Source organism: Balaenoptera physalus (genome assembly GCF_965194825.1).
Source record: "Balaenoptera physalus genome assembly, chromosome: 3".
Classification (NCBI taxonomy): domain Eukaryota; kingdom Metazoa; phylum Chordata; class Mammalia; order Artiodactyla; family Balaenopteridae; genus Balaenoptera; species Balaenoptera physalus.
In genome coordinates this window covers 117,685,997-117,704,503 of record NC_138890.1, presented here as the reverse complement: position 1 = coordinate 117,704,503, position 18,507 = coordinate 117,685,997, and the positions used below count along the sequence as shown (strand labels likewise).

The 18,507-nt window shown below is 42.0% G+C and overlaps 1 protein-coding gene across 1 annotated transcript in view; it reads left to right on the top strand.

The window, feature by feature from the left end:
- Window positions 1-18,507, top strand: part of SV2C (synaptic vesicle glycoprotein 2C) — a 262,124-nt gene that overhangs the window by 127,819 nt on the left and 115,798 nt on the right. The window contains exon 3 of the mRNA XM_082457195.1: window positions 5,962-6,142. Within this exon, the coding sequence (XP_082313321.1) occupies window positions 5,962-6,142 (181 nt within the window). The remainder of the gene's footprint in view (window positions 1-5,961; window positions 6,143-18,507) is intronic.

The window sequence follows — 18,507 nt, the reverse complement described above, 5'->3', positions numbered from 1 at the left end:
TTAATATACAGATGTTTAAGACATTTATTTAATAAGTGTATTAAGTATTTACTTTTGTAACTCATCTTCCCCAAGTCTTTCTTTTTTTTTTAATAAATTTATTTATTTTTATTTATTTATTTTTGGCTGTGTTGGGTCTTCGTTGCTGAGCGCAGCCTTTCTCCATTTGGGGCGAGCGGGGGCTACTCTTTATTGCGGTGCACAGGCTTCTCATTGCGGTGGCTTCTCTTATTGCAGAGCACAGGCTCTAGGCGCGCGACCTTCAGTAGTTGTGGCACGTGGGCTCAGTAGTTGCGGCTCACGGGCTCTAGAATGCAGGCTCAGTAGTTGTGGCACACGGACTTTGTTGCTCCATGGCATGTGAGACCTTCCCAGACCAGGGTTCAAACCCATGTCCCCTGCATTGGAAGGCAGATTCTTAACCACTGCACCACGAGGGAAGTCCCACCCAAGTCTTTCTTAAGTTAGTTTTTATAGGAGTAGCTCCCATTCCTTTCACACTCATATCTCATTATTTATGTGACTGATGTTTAATTGGATACATAACTAATAAGGGCAGAACTCACATAAGCAGGTTGGATATAAGCCCAGTAAGCCTAAAGCACTTACTGGAAGCAGAGGGAAGATGGTAAATAATTCTCAGTGTGTTTGTGGGAGGGTTGGTTAATCCATTGAGTTGGTTAAGTAAGAATTGGCTAAGTAGGTTTCTACTATGGGTGTAACACAAGCTGATGGTAGAAAACCCTATCTTTGGGACAATAAATGCACCTGCCTCTTGTGTAATATCTAAAAAATAATGAGCATGATTTAGGAAATAAAGCATTTTTTCTCAATCCTGTGACTATGATAGATGATATTATATTATTCTTTTCAACAGCCATCTCCAGAACTGTCATTGTTATTCTTAAAGATTTATTTTTGACTTAAAGTTTTATTTTAACCTAAGAAAATCCCCTTATAAAAGGTGAGTGTGAGCATTGCCGCATGGAGATTATTTATCATTGAATTCAGAACACTATCACGGAATTTTTTTTTATTGAAAATCAATCTGTTAATAAATGGTGGGATGAATTATAGGATAATGCATTAGCCACGGATAACTGAAGTGCTTAAAACAATTTTTTAAAAAACTATTGGCTAAAATTATTATGAGAAAAAATACTCTATTCTATTTCTTAAAATTGTTCTGTTTAGTTTAAATGTGGTTTAAAATTCTACGGGGAAAAGACGTGTGCCCCCTTAGGGATTGTCAGAAAGAATCAAAAGCAGCTTAGCAAGGAGACAGAAATGGAAATGTGATATTTGTCAGGGGAAGTAAGGGTACGATTAAATAGAATGGAATCAGCTCCCATGTTAGAAAGTCCCTTAATGGGGAAGTGATGCTCGAGGCCTCTTTCTGTCTTCTGAGAAACCTGGACCAAGAGGCTGGCCGGCCAAGGATGTCCTGAGCCCCAGCTGTGGTAGGAGGAGAGTGAGTTTCAGGTCACATTTATTTCTCAGGCCAAGCTCAACTTCCTGACAGCCCAGCTGAATTAAAGTCTTCATTAGATTCATGAAAGGATCTGTTAATCACAGCCTGGCCTCTCTGCACTGGAGGTCTGCCTCTAGCTGGTGAAAGGAAAGCAGGTCCTAGGAGAAGCACAGAGTTTCTGCTTGCCCTTAGGAGATCTCCAACTCATGTAGGGAGATCTTGCTTGTCCTGTGTCTTTGGAATTAAATATTCTGTAGCCTGCATCTCCCCCCCTCAAATATGTATTAGACAAATACAAACTTTAAGTAAAAAAAAAAAGGGGGGGGGTGGTTAGAGCACACCAGCCTAAAAAGTGCTTTCAAATTCTAAAGTGCACATAGATCACGTGGGAACCTTGTTCAAATGCAGATTCTGAGTCTGTAGGTCCAGAGTGGAGCCTTAGAGTCTGCATTTCTAGCAAGTTCTCCCCAGGATGCCAGTGCTGCTGCTGCAGGGGTCATACTCTGAGGACCGAGGATCTAGAAGGCCTGATTTCAAGTACTGGCTTCTCTCAACCTCAGTTTTCCCACCTGTAAAATAAGGGACTTTGGACTAAAATCCTTTTAAATTCTGACCATCAGCAGCATCATGAGGAGAGGAGAACAGAGAAGGCTGGTCCATGTTAAGAGCTTATCCCTGCTCTCAGTTTTCAAGGACTCCCTATCACAACATCGTGAGGACAGAATGGAAACAGGAAAACAAACGAGGCAGGGATCCAGAGCGTTTCCACTTTTATTCACATCATGACTTTGCCGACATTCAAAGGTTTGGTTTTAATTAGATTACATGATGAAAAAATGAATTTTCTAATTCAGCTGTTTGTCTCAAATAGACTATTGGGGAGGCTTAATTCTGTCCATAGCATGCCCAATGGAAGAGTCTAATTGCCAATAGCAATCCCATGTAGGCACAAAAGGTTATTATGTTTGGATCTGAAACGTATTTTTAGCCAGAGTTGAAGTGAGATACAGCTTGATACTATTTTCTTTCTAAACCTGTCAGTTGTGGAGGAATTTAATACTACCTTGAAATGTTTCTTATCCTTCAGAATTCTCTCAGATGTTCCCTTCTCAGCGAAACCTCTTCAGAGGCCACAGTCAGAATTAGTAGCCATCTCCCAGGCCTCTGCTCGCGGTTACGCCTCCATTGGAGCACACGCTTCACAGCTGGGCTCATTCTCTTATGGGCCTGTGTCTCCCTCCCTGAATTATGAGCTCCTTAAGCCGTCTTGATGGAGCAGAAAGGGAGTTCAGGGACTTGGAGCCCAGGTCCTGTCCTGATCGTGTGTCCCCAGGAGGCCATGGAAGGTTCTGCCCCGCTCTGTATTGGCGCTGTTCAGTGGGGCTGTGGGACGTGTTGTGCGAAATAATGGGTTTGAAACTGTTTCGCTTCTCTCCTGGATTAGAGTAGGCATCAGACGAAGGTTTGCTAACTTTTCCCTTCCCTAAGGTCAGGGATCATGACTTACAAATCCCTGTATTTCTAGCACTTCAGGGAAAGTCATGCATAGCGGTTGCTCAATAAATTCTTTAAAACTGAATTTAATAGACTTGCTTTTTAGGGAGCTCGGGTGTATTTATTTTAGGCATAGAAATAATAGCAATGGCAGAAATAACTGTTTGGTTTTCCCCTATTCGCTGATGGTGAGTGCTTTTCTGAAACATATGAAATGTATTTTGAAGAAGTAATTAAAATTCTGAGGGAGATTTATTTCTGGTTTGCTTGGTTTAGAAATCCTAAACACAAGAAGAGAAAAGATAAACACTTCATAGGAAAAGAGAAACTATATTTAACAGGCAATTCCTGTAGGGTATCCATTTTTATATATGTATAAGCTTTCTGGAAGAATTAGAAAAATTTTGACAATAGTTACCTTTGGGAAGAGGATCAAGGGTGGGGAAGAAGACTTTTATTTTCATTTTATACATTTCTATGTGGCTTGAATTATTGGCTATGTAGGCATATTTGGGAGATATATATATATGTATACACATATGGGGGAATTGAATGATGGGCCATTTTCATTTTACTCTTTTATATATGAAAACTCTTCATAAGTATTATCTTTAAATTTTATTTTCAAGTGGCTTAAGTACAAGGTGCTAATAATAAATGAGGGTTTTCTGCCCCTTGTCAAGTCACTAAGCCATCTCCATCACAGGAGTCAAGGGCAAGCTCAGCTCTCTCAGCCTTTACTGCCTCTGAGGTTGAAGAAGATCCCGGGGTGGGGCTGTGTCCTCATGCTACTGCTGGTTTGGGGAAAGGTGGCATCCAGTTACGAGCCCTTAAAGTGCTGGAATCGTCACTTCGTAAAGCTCTGATCTGGCTTAGCAATGACACGGCTGCAGGTGACTGCCCGGAAGAAGGGGATGACAGGATATGAGACCTGCCCAGAAGAAGCATCATCCCTCCTGCGCCAGAAAAGCAAGGGAGTTATAGCACCTCCTTTGGAACATAGCGCAGGAGCCTATTCTTTCTAGCAAGCGATTGGATTTTCATTTTTGCTCTGGCACCACCCAGCTGTTTGCAGTATCAACTCTCTTACCTCCCTGACCAAGAGTCAGGAATGTGTCCATCTGGAATATCTGAGAATGAGTAGCGCATCCCTTGCCACATGCTCGGGGAGGACAAAGCAGCATTTCCCCCTAGCGCCTGTCTATCATTTTCTGCTACCCCAGACTTAACTCTTAATTCTATGAGGGTGGTGCCCAGGGAGAAGGCACCTCAGAGACATTTGAGGTACTGCTTTCAATTTTAGATGTTACTGCCACATAGGAGCCTGGACAAACTGGGATGTTTTCACAGGAGGGCAGCCAGGATGGCTAAAGGAGTCATAAGCACATTGTACAAAGAGCTGCTGTCGGATTGGGATGTAGTTGCCACTCACTTTTCTGTGGTCAAATCATTAACTTCCCTATACCTCAGCTTCCCTACCAACGAACTGTGCTCCCAGAGTATTAACCTGAAAGGGTGGTCATGATGTTAATTCATGCAAACGTTTAGAACTGGCAAGGGTTCCGCAAATGCTAGGGACCACTTTTTGTTCCTGAGGCTAGAGCTACAAGAAAGATTCCCAAATCTTTTGACGACAGAAGCCACGGGCCACTCCTGATGGATGGAGCTCACTTTCTGATTTGTAGGCATTTTTAAAGACAAACATTATCATAAAGCAGCTTAGCTACTGATGATTCTTCTGAGAGGCATGAGTGGCAAACTCAAGCCTCTTAGGCTATAAATAAGAGATATGCTGCGTATGCATTTCCCTGGGTGAATCTGTCTGCTTTGGGGATGCCTTTGCCTTGTGCTGATACAGTCTTTAAATTGTCTTCTGGACATGCATTGGGCCGCATGATGTGAGTAATCTCTTTATTGAGAAGGATGATCTGTGTATGGTCAGCCCCATAGTACAGAGAAAAATATGCCACCCCCAGCCAGGCAAAGGATGACCACCCACCTCTTTGCAGTACCCCAGTCTAAATAAAAAACAGCTTCTGTTTTGTCTTATTGTATAATTGCTCCAACATTCGCCACTCCCTGTAGCTGTCTGTACTCAGCTATCTGCAAAGCAGCATCTGCAGACTTTGCCAAATGTTCTCCTTCTGGGTCTCATATTAATTCATTAACTCTGTTAAGCAAACGATTTCTGGTGAACGTTTAAGTAGAATATTTCCCTAACTAATCTAAAGCAATAATTAAAGCAGCATTTTTTAGCTTGTGACTCAGATGCTGCTGAGTGTCTTGAACATGCCTTTGAGAAGGGACTAGTCAAATGGTGCTTTGGTGAAGCAAAGGAAAAAGTAGAAATGGGTAAAATATGGCAGCTTTTTAAAAGCCAAACTTTCATTTATTAATTATACCATTTCCCCTAGACATTGTACACCCTTTTAGAAACCTCCCGGAAGTAACATTTGCCATACCTAATATTATTTCATCCTGCAGAAGATTCTGGACAGAGCTTATGAGGGCTTGGTTTTTTAGAAGAAGCAAGTGAATTAGAAAATTCAACTGTATACTCAGTGATGCCAAGAGGGACCCTGAAGGGGATCCGCTTTGACCCGGGAGCCCTTGACTCAGTCTCCAATCTTGGCCTTGTTGCGGCGCCAAGCTGGGCATTCGGACCAAAGGTGACACAGCCATGAGTCAACCTGCAGGTTGTGCTGTGTGGAGATGCCTCCTTATGCTTGCCCGCTGGGTACCCATCCCCACAAGGCTGGTGAGAATGTGACTGTTGGCGTCTTTTGCCCTTGCCACTGGCCCTGGCAGCCAAGGTAGCCCACAGAGCTTGCTTTCCAACTTGAAGGCTGATCCGTGTGTCCTGAAGGATCTGTTATTAAAGGAATATTTTTCCCATGTAAAATTCTGGAATGTATCTTGTCCCTTGTTCACTTGCTGTTACACGTGTCGCTTACTCCCAGTCTCTGACGTGTTTCTTTGTTTTCTGTGTGTTGCAGGCAGCATAGTGTACCTCGGGATGATGGTGGGGGCGTTCTTCTGGGGAGGATTGGCAGACAAAGTGGGAAGGAAGCAGTCTCTTCTGATTTGCATGTCTATCAACGGATTCTTTGCCTTCCTTTCTTCATTTGTCCAAGGTTATGGCTTCTTTCTCTTCTGTCGCTTACTTTCTGGATTCGGGTAAGGTTTTTTTCTTCATATTTTATAGTAATGTGTTTATTCTACGTAAAAACATAATGTGCATGCTTTCTAGAGGTCCTCATTACCAAGAAATTATCCCTTAATGCATCTCCTTTCCCATCTTTGTGTCAGCCCATAATGCTGGTTCTTAGAAATATAATTATCAACCTTTAAATGCAGAAGAGAAGGGAACACACATCTTTGTTCCCGTGGCTGATTCTTTTAGTGTTTTATGTCTAGGAAATGGGTATTGTTTTCAAAGAAATGCTGTTTCTATGGCAGTGAGTATTCATAAATGTATTTTTTTTTCTTCTGAAAATTTAATTTAAGCAAGAAATAGCTCTGGTCCTATCTGTTATGAACGAATTAAAGGTTCAGACCATTTAAGTATGCTCTTAAATCCAGCATGAGAGTGTCTCAGGTAAATGTTGTTTTATTGATCTACGTTAACAGCATATTTAACTAGGTAGGAAGCCTGCTTCTTGAGATGCAATAGGTTCTTTTTGTAAGTTCCTGACTTTTGTTGAATTAACAGGAGTTGTGCTATTGACAAGTGCAATGGCATAGTATAGTTAATTATGTAGTTATTTTCGTTAAAGAACTCGAAGCACTTATTACTAGACTAAGTGAATCCACAGCTTAGGAAAACCCAGTAGCTCAATTAGGAGATCCAAGAAACTCTGCTTTGGTAAGAAAAAAATAGTGAAAATATAAAATTTCTGATTCATGCTTGAGTACTTTGTTTTCATTAGAGACTTTCTTTCTGAGGGGTCTAGCATAAGATGAATCTATAGGAATAATATAAAGTGAAATAAAAATGCATAAAGAAAGGGCAGGAGGCCGTGCTGGGTTATGAATTTGAGAAGCAGATCAGTTCTGGTGGTTGATGATGGCGGTACCCACACAGCAAAGCACAGTTTTGCCCAAAGAGAAGATCAGAAAACTCCAACCCATCTCTCTTAATTACATATAGTAGTACTTTAAATCAGAGCTAAGATTAGTAGGAACATAAGGCATCAAAGGGAAAGACTTTGTAAGTGGGTTATTTCAAGAGTACAGAGATTTCCCCGTGCAGACTAATGGGTCACTTTTATAATTCATTCAAAACATTGTTACTTTTTTATATCATTTTCTGCCACAAGATTTGTGCACATATTGAGATTGGAGGATTATCCACAGATTTTTCTGATGTTCTTTTTTTGTCTTCTTATAGCCTCTCCTGTGCTACATTCTACACACAGTGGGCACTTTGCAAATACGTGACTAAGTTGCACAAATTTCAGGCGATTTCCTTAGAGTGAGGACACTCCACTAAACCGAGAGAGCTGGAAAGTTTGGGAAAGAGTGATAATATTTTTTCCCTGGAGAAAAATGATCGGAATGAATAATTTGCTTTGTATTGATGGGGAAAGAGGGCTTTTCTTTAACAGAGGGGACCTTTGGTGCTCAGGGCTCTGTGTGAGACTGGCTACATATGTCATCCTTGGGGAGGAATTTGGATCATGGATTCAAGGAGCTGCCCCAGATCTAATGCTGAGTGAATTGAGATACCTGAGGAAGAACAGGTGTTATTTGGGGCTATTTGTTTTCAGCCCTTCTCAGGGTCCATAGCATAAGACATTTTTGCTACCAGGAAAGCCTCCTTTTGCTTTCTTTTACTTACATACTACCACTAGCCTGTCAGGAGAAGAGTAATAGCCTAAGTTCTGAACTTTCCAGTCCTTTCCATTCACAATCTTATCCAGGAAATGTTGATGATATCCACAGACTCAAAAGTACCCAACTGGGCTTCCCTGGTGGCGCAGTGGTTGAGAATCCGCCTGCCAATGCAGGGGACACGGGTTCGAGCCCTGGTCTGGGAAGATCCCACATGCCACGGAGCAACTGGGCCCGTGAGCCACAACTACTGAGCCTGCGTGTCTGGAGCCGGTGCTCTGCAACAAGAGAGGCCGCGATAGTGAGAGGCCCGCGCAGTGCGATGAAGAGTGGCCCCCGCTCGCCGCAACTAGAGAAAGCCCTCGCACAGAAACGAAGACCCAACACAGCCATAAATAAATAAATAAATAAATAAATAAAAATTTAAAAAAAAAATACCCAACTGTGGTCAAATTATTATGGCAATTTTAATTGCCAGTCTGGACGATGACATGGTCAACCCAGTTGACTGCAGAGAAAAGGAACATTCTGGTGGCTGCAAAATACTCCAAACTAAGGGACTGTCCAGAAGCCAGTTCAAGGGCAGTACAGAGACAGAGACTGTTTGAGTATATTCATGACATCATCCTCTTCTCTATTGCAGACAAATCATTCTTCAGCCAGCAGCTCAGGGCTGCAGACCTCTAAATGAGATAATTTACCTGGCAAAGCAGACTGTGTATTGCTGACTCAGCTAGGCTCTGTAAATTGTGCTACCAGAGGCTAATGCACCGTGTGCCTTTGCAAAGTTGGCACAGGGTTGGGAGTCCAGAAACCCAAGTCCACCCTATCCCTGCCCTTTACTGTGAGACCTTGGGAAAGTCCCTCCGGCTCTCCAACCTGCTTCAGCTTTTGGAAAAGAGAGATAATGGTACTTCACATCCTACCCTGGGGTATGAGGATCAAGTGAGATGATGTGTTAAAGTACAGGGTAGGGAAGGAAATTCGGGATAATGTCTAGAAACATCCCCCCACCCCAACCCCGTTTGGCATTCCTGCTCTGTCTTTGTTCTTCCTCCCATTCATTCAGCCAAGCTGTCCTGTGCTCCTTGCCTCAGAGTGACAGCAGAGGGAGAGGGGAAAAGAGGCCTCTTTCTGACTTTGAAATGTCAAGTCTCGCCCAAGAGGGAAACAGAAAAGACTAATCATGGGCAAAGACTTGGGAGAAAACAGGCGACTAAAGTGGAGCATCCCTGCTTTCCAGAATAGATGGAGATTCCCTAGGCTGGGGGTGGGACTGAGGGGAGCGATGTGAGCTTACTCACCAAAACACCCAGAACCTTGTGGGATCCAGCAGCTGAGGAGACCTGAGAAATGCAGTTGTTAAGGGAAATGAAGAAAGTGATCTCTCTTCCTTGGCTGAGTTTCTGGGTCTTGTTACCTACTCGTAACATGTGGAGTGCTACCCTGATGACAGAGGGGTTTTCTCAGCAGCTAGGGTTCATCTGGACACCCTGTCTGTGAATCTCAGGGAAGTCTCAGCTGAGTCTCTGTTTTCTCCAATTCCATTCCAATTCAACTCAAAAAAACACTTTCACACCTGCTCTACCTCTGAAACCACTGGGGCCTTTCACGGATATAGATGAGACCTGGCCCCCAGATGCTTCCCATCTGCTTGTAGAGGGAAGACACACAGACAGCCCTCCCATTCTCCACCTGCTAAGAACTCATCAGTGCCCTAAGAGAGGCAGCAGCAAGGGGCATGGGAGACTCACAGAAGAAGGAGAAAACAATGACAAAATTGTGAATGAAAAACCATTTTCCACTTGAAGGTTCTTCTTGTTTTTAACGGCATGTAATGTTTAAACCCTTTTTACACCCATTACTTATATACTGAGTACATAAGCAGCTGAAGTTTGACACAGTCCCTTTTTATTTAAACGTTCTTAATTAAAACTCAAGCCGGAGCTTCCCTGGTGGCGCAGTGGCTGAGAGTCTGCCTGCCGATGCAGGGGACACGGGTTCGAGCCCTGGTCTGGGAAGATCCCACATGCCGCGGAGCAACTAAGCCTGTGAGCCACAGCTACTGAGCCTGCACGTCTGGAGCCCGTGCTCCGCAACAAGAGAGGCCGTGATAGTGAGAGGCCCGCGCACCGCGATGAAGAGTGGCCCCCACTTGCCGTAACTAGAGAAAGCCCTCGCACAGAAACGAAGACCCAACACAGCCAAAAATAAATAATAAAAATAAATAAATTTAAAAAAACTCAAGCCAAAGAATTAAGACTTTGATCCTGGAGACCTTAAATAAGAGATCTTGACATATGTACACTAGCAAATGTAAAATAGATAGCTAGTGGGAAGCAGCCGCATAGTACAGGGAGATCAGCTCGGTGCTTTGTGACCACCTAGTGGGATGGGATAGGGAGGGTGGGAGGGAGACGCAAGAGGGAGGAGATATGGGGATATATGTATACGTATAGCTGATTCACTTTGTTACATAGCAGAAACTAACACACCATTGTAAAGCAATTATACTCCAGTAAAGATGTTAAAAAAAAAAAAAAGCTATATGGAAAAAGTCAAACTTTCCCACAAAAATAAATAAATAAATAAATAAGAGATCTTGTTATTTCTGTTTACTAGGCAGCTCCCTCCATCCACATCTGATCTGGTTTTGAATTGAGGAAAACTAGATGACCAAGGAAATAAGGTTTTAGAATGTCGGGAATTTTTCTGTCGTGAGCCTCTGGTGCTCAGACCCTGCAGCGCTCCACACATTTCCCAGGAGTGTCAATCTTGCCATCCTTTCTGCTTCATAGGATCTTCTCCCTGAGCCCTCAGCACTCACGACCTCAGACAGGCCATCCTGAGACCACCCCTCCCGGTGACTCTCACCACAGTTCCTTGGTATGTCTTCTTGGTAGCACTGATTGATGCCCCCAAATATTTGCTTCTTGTGTGTTTCTTTCTTTCCTCCACGAGTATGTGAATTCCAAGAGGGCAGAGATTGACAAGATAGGTCTGTCTGCTCTTTACTGCTTAATTGCTCAAGGCAGGGTGGGCGAGGATACTGTAAAGGACACCAGTCAGGACAGCAGTGGAATAGTCTGACCGGCACAGACCTACGGCCATGGTGTTCCTAGAAATGAAGTAGATAGGAAGTTTACTAAAGTCTTACTTGATCTATATAAGGGGAAGAGGTCTAGATCAAGTGACCAGAAGTTTAATTTGCATCATAAAAACAGAGAGGCATGGCCCCTCAGTCAATTCCCAGACTTGAGCCCATTTACAGACCCAGAACCCCTTGAATGAAGAGGAGACTGGGTCTCCTGGTGGAAGGACCCTGGTACATTGCTGAAAGTTTATACTGCTCATCTTTCTCCCAGCCTTCCCCAGAAGGACCTATATATAGCCTTTTACCAGGGTAACTGCATGAGGAAAAAGGAAATCCTCAGACTTTTCAGGGCTTACTAGGCACTGGCTCTGAACTGACATTAATTCCAGGAGACTCAAAATGTCACTGTGGTCCACTAGTCAGGGTAGGGACTTACGGAGGTCAGATTATCAATGGAGTTTGAGCTCAGGTCCATCGCACAGTGGGTCCAGTAGGGACCACAGGATGGTTATTTCCCAGTTCCAGAATGCATACTTGGAATAGACAAAGCAACTGACAGAATCTCCACATTGGTATAGCACCTGTCCACCAGTTCCACACACTGGGCATTTCAGAGGAGGAAGAGAATTTCTGGGTCACAGTCCAAACCCTTCATTTTACAGATTAAGGTTCAGTGATGGAACCAGGAATGACACAGCCAGGACTTAAGTTGCAATGAAGTCCTTTGAACTAGCCACTCTATAAACAAGTAAACCGTGCATTCTGAATCCAAGGTTAAGACGCCTTTGTGTTGATTTTCTTGCAAATGCCACAGGCTTCCCCTTGCTCTATCTTATTTTGTTGCTGAGGCATCATTAGCAGCGCTGTGTTATATTCCTGTTCTGCATATAAAGGAGCCTGGAAGGAGCTCTTGTTTTAGCCTGAGGTCTTCCTGGGTTTGTGATAGATGTGCTTTCCTCTTAATTCACCACACTAAGTCATGAGCATATTTTCTTAGAAACATAAATATGTCCAGCTGCCATATTCTGTGTGACTTTAAATATTTATTCAGCACAAAGAATGATTTTCCTGCCGGGGACAGCGGTGTTTTGTGGGAACGAGGAGTAGGGCATCACCAATTATTTATCTGTCTCTAACTTTCCTAAGTGAATCTCACACCAGGGAACAGACATTTCTCTCTCCTCTTTTGTTACAGAAAATTAGAAAGATGGGAAATGGAGTTGACACCATTGATTCATTTTCATTTGCCCAGAATTAAATTATTTGCTTCCAGTCACTGTTAATTACGGGAATGATAATGCGTCAGATGCCAGGCAATGTCAGAGTTAGGAGCGGCTCACTGAAGGCCTGGCACTGCTAAGCATAAAGGTCAGGAGAAAAATACACCAGCAACAGAAATTAAAATGAAATGTCAGTGTCTGTGTATGGTAGGAGAATGAACAGTCATTTCTCCCTCTGCAAATGGAGCCTCATAAATGCATAGTTCATAGCTGCTTGCAATATCCATCCATGAACCAATATCCATCCATTATTATAAAATTATAATAACCAGAATACCTTGGCTTTGTAGAGATAATCACCACTAACTGGAATTCTTCAAAGTGTTTTATATGTAGAAGCTCATTTATTTCCACAACATTTTTTTAATAATTAAGTATGCAAAAATATGCTCCCTTTTTAAAATTAGAATGACTTTCACATGTTCAGTAAACCCCCAGGTCTTCTGAGTTTGAGTCTAATTCTAAACTATAAGGTTTTACTTCCTCATCGTATGGGAAAAATGCAGACCCATTTAAAAATTTTCAACTTTTAAAATGTGTTTTATCAAACACCTGTATAGTACTTGCCCTATGAGATGCTGTGTTACACACTTTGTAAATATTGACTCATTTAAACCTCATGGTGACCCTATGAGGAAGATACTATTTATTCCATCCATTTTATAGATGAGGAGGTTGAAGCACAGAGAGGTTAAGTAACTGTCCAAGGTCACACAGTAAGTGGTATAGTCATATCATACCCAGGCAGTCTAGCTCCACGCTCGTAACCACCAGGCTGTGCTGTCTCAGATTCAATTAGAAATGACTGTGATTTCCTAACACACAATGTCTGATACTTGATAGGCACTAAATAAACATTTTGAGCAGATCAGTTCAAGAAGGTTTCTGACCCAAAGAATTGGAATGGAAAGACCTTTTTCAATATGGAAGATGAGGCAACAAACTAAATTATCTTTAATCCAAAAATAATCGCAAACCCAAATTGTAAACAGTGGGTCACAGTAGGCCTGTGTTGTCCAACAGGCCATACGTAGCCTCCGAGCACTTGAAATGTGACCAAATTTAGATGTGCTATAAGTACAAAATACATAGCACTGGATTTCAAAGACTCAATACGTACAAAAGAATGAACTGGGAGATTGGGATTGACGTATATACACTATTGATACTATGTATAAAATAGATAACTAATGAGAACCTACTGTATAGCACAGGGAACTCTACTCAGTGCTCTGTGGTGACCTAAATGGGAAGGAAATCCAAAACAGAGGGGATATATGTATATGTACTGCTGATTCACTTTGCTGTACAGTAGAAACTAACACAATATTGTAAAGCAGCTATACTCCAATAAAAAAATTTTTTAAAAATACATAAAGAATGTAAAATATCTCATTAATAATTTTTATACTGATTACATGTTAAAATGATAATAGTTGGATACATTGGGTTAAATGAATATATATTAAAAGTAACTATACCTGATTTTTTGCTTTAATTTCTTTTCTAGAAAATTAAAAATATTATGTGCCTCACATGGTATTTCTATTGAAGGGCAATGCCTTTTACGAGAATTTCCAACAATGGTTGACCTTTTGGACACACTTTATTTCCCATTATACCCTTTGGCAAAAGAACTGTTGATCCCAAGAGAGAAAGAAGTAACAGAGGAAAAGATCTCCCAGACTCATAATTTATAATTGTGAAAAATTAGCCTCACGCACTTTTTAGAATTGACTCTGTGAGCTCCTTGAGGGTGGGAATGTGTGTTCTTCATGCCTGTACCTCCAGCAACAGGTGATGTGCTTGGCCCAGAATTTGGCTGGGTGAGGGGCTGCATAGGGGGATGATGGATAGATGGGTAAATGGCAGGTGGGTGGAGGGTGAGAGGAGGAATGAATGACTAGATATATACCGCAAGTGGCTGGAAAAGTCTGCCTGTTTTTTGACATCATTTCTCACAGATCATTAAAATGATCACCATCTTTATTCATGACACCATTTAGGTGCTATGGGAATGCATGCTTCTAGCTGTCTCAGTAGGGAGGTTAATTTTTTTTTCAGGACAGCATTAGGATCCTGATCTCTGAATACACCTTCTCTCCCAGTGGCACCAGGTCTTTTGCTGTGGATATGCAGACCTGTATACATTTGGGAAGCTTAGGGCACCACCCTGATTGCAAACAAAGGTTAGGGGAGTTGAAGTTATGTGTTTTTAGAAACACAACTTTTACATGTTTACATCTCAATATTCTTAAAATAGTCAGGTTTAAACTGTGGCTTTGGAGATGGGAGGACTAAAGCTACCCTAACCACCCACCCTTTATGACTGGGCATAGGGGATTCCCTTCCTTATTTGATGATTGGTTCCATTACCAGGAAATGTTCTTCTCCTGTTTCTATCTTCTTTTTTTTTTTTTTTTTTTTGGCTGTGTTGGGTCTTCGTCGCTGCTTGCGGTCTTTCTCTAGTTGCAGCGAGCAGGGGCTACTCTTCGTTGCGGTGCACGGGCTTCTCATTGCAGTGGCTTCTCTTTGTTGCGGAGCACAGGCCCTAGAACGCGCAGGCTTCAGTAGTTGTGGCGCACGGGCTTAGTTGCTCCGCGGCATGTGGGATCTTCCCGGTCCAGGGCTCGAACCCGTGTCCCCTGCATTGGCAGGTGGATTCTTAACCAGTGCACCACCAGGGAAGTCCCTCCTGCTTCTATCTTGATTACTCATAATAAACATATGCCTTCTTATCAATACAGCGGTCTCATTTTGTGTGCTGACCCAGCCCATTCAGAGATGTTAGATCTGTGTTCTTTCATCTAAGCCTCTGTACAACCTCCTCTGTGATAGTCTATTTACTTCCATGAAAAGGAAGTCACTGAAAAGTTCATCTTTGAGGCTGTTTTTACTTCTGGGTCCAATTGAAAACATAATGGGGACTTCCCTGGTGGTCCAGTGGTTAAGCCTCCACGCTTCCACTGCAGGGGGCACGGGTTCAATCCCTGGTCGCAGATCTAAGATCCTGCAGGCTGCACGGCGCAGCCAAAAAAAAGAAAAAAAGAAAACATAATGAATTGGTTCTGAATTGCTGTCCAACTTGCCTGGCAGTTCAGTGTCTTCCTTCTTTTTTGTTGATTCTGAGTAAGGATTAAAAGGGTATTTTTCATGCGACTTATTTGTAATTGTGATTCCCGGCATAGACTACACCATTCACTAGTCTTTTTATAAACCCGTAATACTTACCATAATAAAGCCACCAGAGTCAGCTCTTATTATCTGTATGGAACACATGACTTTACAATGGTTATTGAACTTCCTCCTTAATTATGTTCTCATATAATACCCCATTTCCCAGTGGAAGGGGAAGACTGAGGTACAAGACTGGTTGACAGTCACATGGTGAAATAAGTTAGAATGAAATTACTCTTCGTTACATGCTCAGCTGAAGAATTAAAGCAGAACAGAATTACTCGGTAGAATTCCTCCTCAGGACAAGAAGTCATCATTCTATCATTTCTCCCCTGAACGTCATATTTCGAGCCATTTTAAGTACAATTAGCCTTTTCGTCTACAACCTCCTTCTTTCACTGTAGAAACCTAACCCCCTCCCCTCTTCGCCTCAATAACCAGCGTACATCAGTATCACAAGGTACAGGGACAAGCTTAGTCCACCCCTGAGCTGTCATTGGGGCTGGAGTGATGCCAGGTGTGGCTGTGAAATTTGCAGGCCTAGGACAGTCAGGCTTCCCAGTTTTTCAAGGAGGTTTGTGGAGACAGTAATGCTTGGCCTTCTCCTTCATCCTGCTGTGCTAAACCCATTCAACTTAAGTGTCTCGTGTTCCCAACAGAGGAGAAATTTTGTCTGTAAAGCTGATACACCCTTTGCCGTATACAGTACCTCATTTGTGAATTTGTCTTAAATTATTGAGGAAAGTAAATATGTTTCATGATATTTACTTGATGCCTACTATGGAGTATTGCAGACCTTTTGAGGGATGTATTGTGTGTTCCTGCACATGCATGCACACACATGCAGTGGGGTGAGGGTGTGGTCCCAGTTTATTCTAGTGATGTGTTCTAATACAGATTTTTTACTTTCTTTATATTTCTATAATTAAAGTTGTAAAAACCTAAAATTAATAGCACTTAGGGAATAACTCCAGCTCAAATTCCAAATATCAACATTCTGTTTCATTCGTGTCAATTCAATTATTTTGAATCTGACTAATCTTCCACCTATAATAGTGTGCATTTCAATTATTATTCCCTTTTTGCCTCCTATTACCATGGATAATTAAGATTTGACCCTTTATGACAGCTAATAAAATAGACTTAATATCCAATTGTGAGAAAAATTCTTTATAAACCACCCTGATCTGATTGCTTCATTTATGTAAATATTCCATCAGAAATGAACTTGAGAAAACTTCAACAGCAGCTAACTGATCAGTATATAAGGAACAACAAAAAAGCTCTCCATGTTGACTGAATTTAGACATGTGTTACCCATCAAGCAATGTAAAAGATAACTATTTTATGCCTTATATTCTGGCTTTTTAATATAAAATATCATTTTTTCCATATTAAATCCCCATTGCAAGCATTTCTCAGCCTCAGCACTATTAATATCTGGGGCTGGATAATTCTTTGTTGTGAGGGACTGCCTTGTATACTGTAGGATCTTTAGCAGCATGCGTGGCCTCTACCCACTATATGCCAGTGGCAACTTCTGAGTTGTAACAACTAAAAATATCTCCAGACACTGTCAAATGTCTGCTAGGAGAGGGGAGCAAAATCAGCCCTATTTAACAACCACTGATATGTGGGAATTTGAAAACTGCCATTTTAATATTTTTATCTCTTCAGGTATTCTCAGAAATTGTATCTTAGTACAATAAAACAAATAAGGAAATGTAATAGCCCCTCACACAAAATATTGAGGTAGAGTAGTAGAGGGAAACTTTGATTATATAAGATTTGGTGGTGAAGGGTGGCAACTAAGACAGAGTAATTCAAGAACTCTTTGGGGGCTCTGCTGCTCTCAGAACTAACATTCCAGCACCCCCAACTTCTCAGGTCATATTGGCCCAGGACATAAGATGTATGTTTCCACGCACTGGAGATGTTTAGGTCGTCAGAGCAGATTACGTCTCCCCTATATCACCGGAGAGTCTTTGGGAAATTCAGTTCTTCTGAGTAAGCACTTACTGCATGCTCAGTGGGCCAGATAAGGGATTCAAAGATGAACACAATATAGTCCTCAACTTCTAAGACCCTCCCGTCTAGTGTAAGCACTCTGATGGGGTATGAAATGCTAGTAATAGTTAATAATACAGCATGCTGTAATGTTTTTTCTCTGCTTGAAGGATGTCACAGTAAGATGAGGAGTAATGTTTCCCCCAAAATAGATGATCAGCCCACAGTGAGAAATGTGAATGCTTGGATTGTTTTTTAGGTCCCTGAGTCTGAAGGACCTTGCAAGGGATTTAAGCACACTCCCTCCCTCATTCTTCAGACTCATTTAGCCCTTGATTTTAGAGTTCCTTGTGGTCTGCTTTAAAGACATTGAGACATCCATGCAAAAAAATCCAAAAAACAAAACAAACAAAAAAAACCTTAAAAAAGAGGCATTGAATCAAAACCAGCAGGAGTGTTTAAAAGCCCTAAAGTTGGCGTTCTTTTATGCAACAGTGATTTGTTTAAAACTAACAGGCAAGTCTCCCACTTGCCTTTTTAGCCACCCTGGTGTACACTCATCTTGGTTCAGAGCGGCCTGGCATGTCCTGACACACAATTGTGCCTTTATGAAGTGTAAGTTATAGCTCTTACATACAGAATGTCCAGAATCCTGACGAAACGTTAATTAGGATGTGAAAAATCAGTAACACTGGGACTCTTTCTCTGCACTGAGAAGTGAAGGCACAGATTAGGAACCTGGGACTTCATGATGCACAGAAACAGATTCTTCACATCAAATGACAAAAGGAGTAGCATTAAATGATTTATGACACATTTTATTTCCCATTAAAATTGTGTGCTGTGATGGAACCATTTCAAATCTGTTCAAATCTTCGTTGAATTTTTAAATTCAGCTAGCTGTCCGAGCATGGTGTGAGGTCCCAAGAAGCCAGGCAGAGAACTGTGTGAGTCTATGTGGTGTGGTTTATAGCCAGCTGTGACTGTTCATCAGAGCATCTGCTTCTTGTTTGGGGGTCTGGTTGATGGACTTGGTCCTGGCTGGCTACCCCTGGTGTGATGGCGCTAAGTTGCCATGGGCTGCATCTGAAGTCATGCGGAGTCATACAGGGATTTTAGGTAGAACTGTCACATTCATAGCCCAGAGGAAC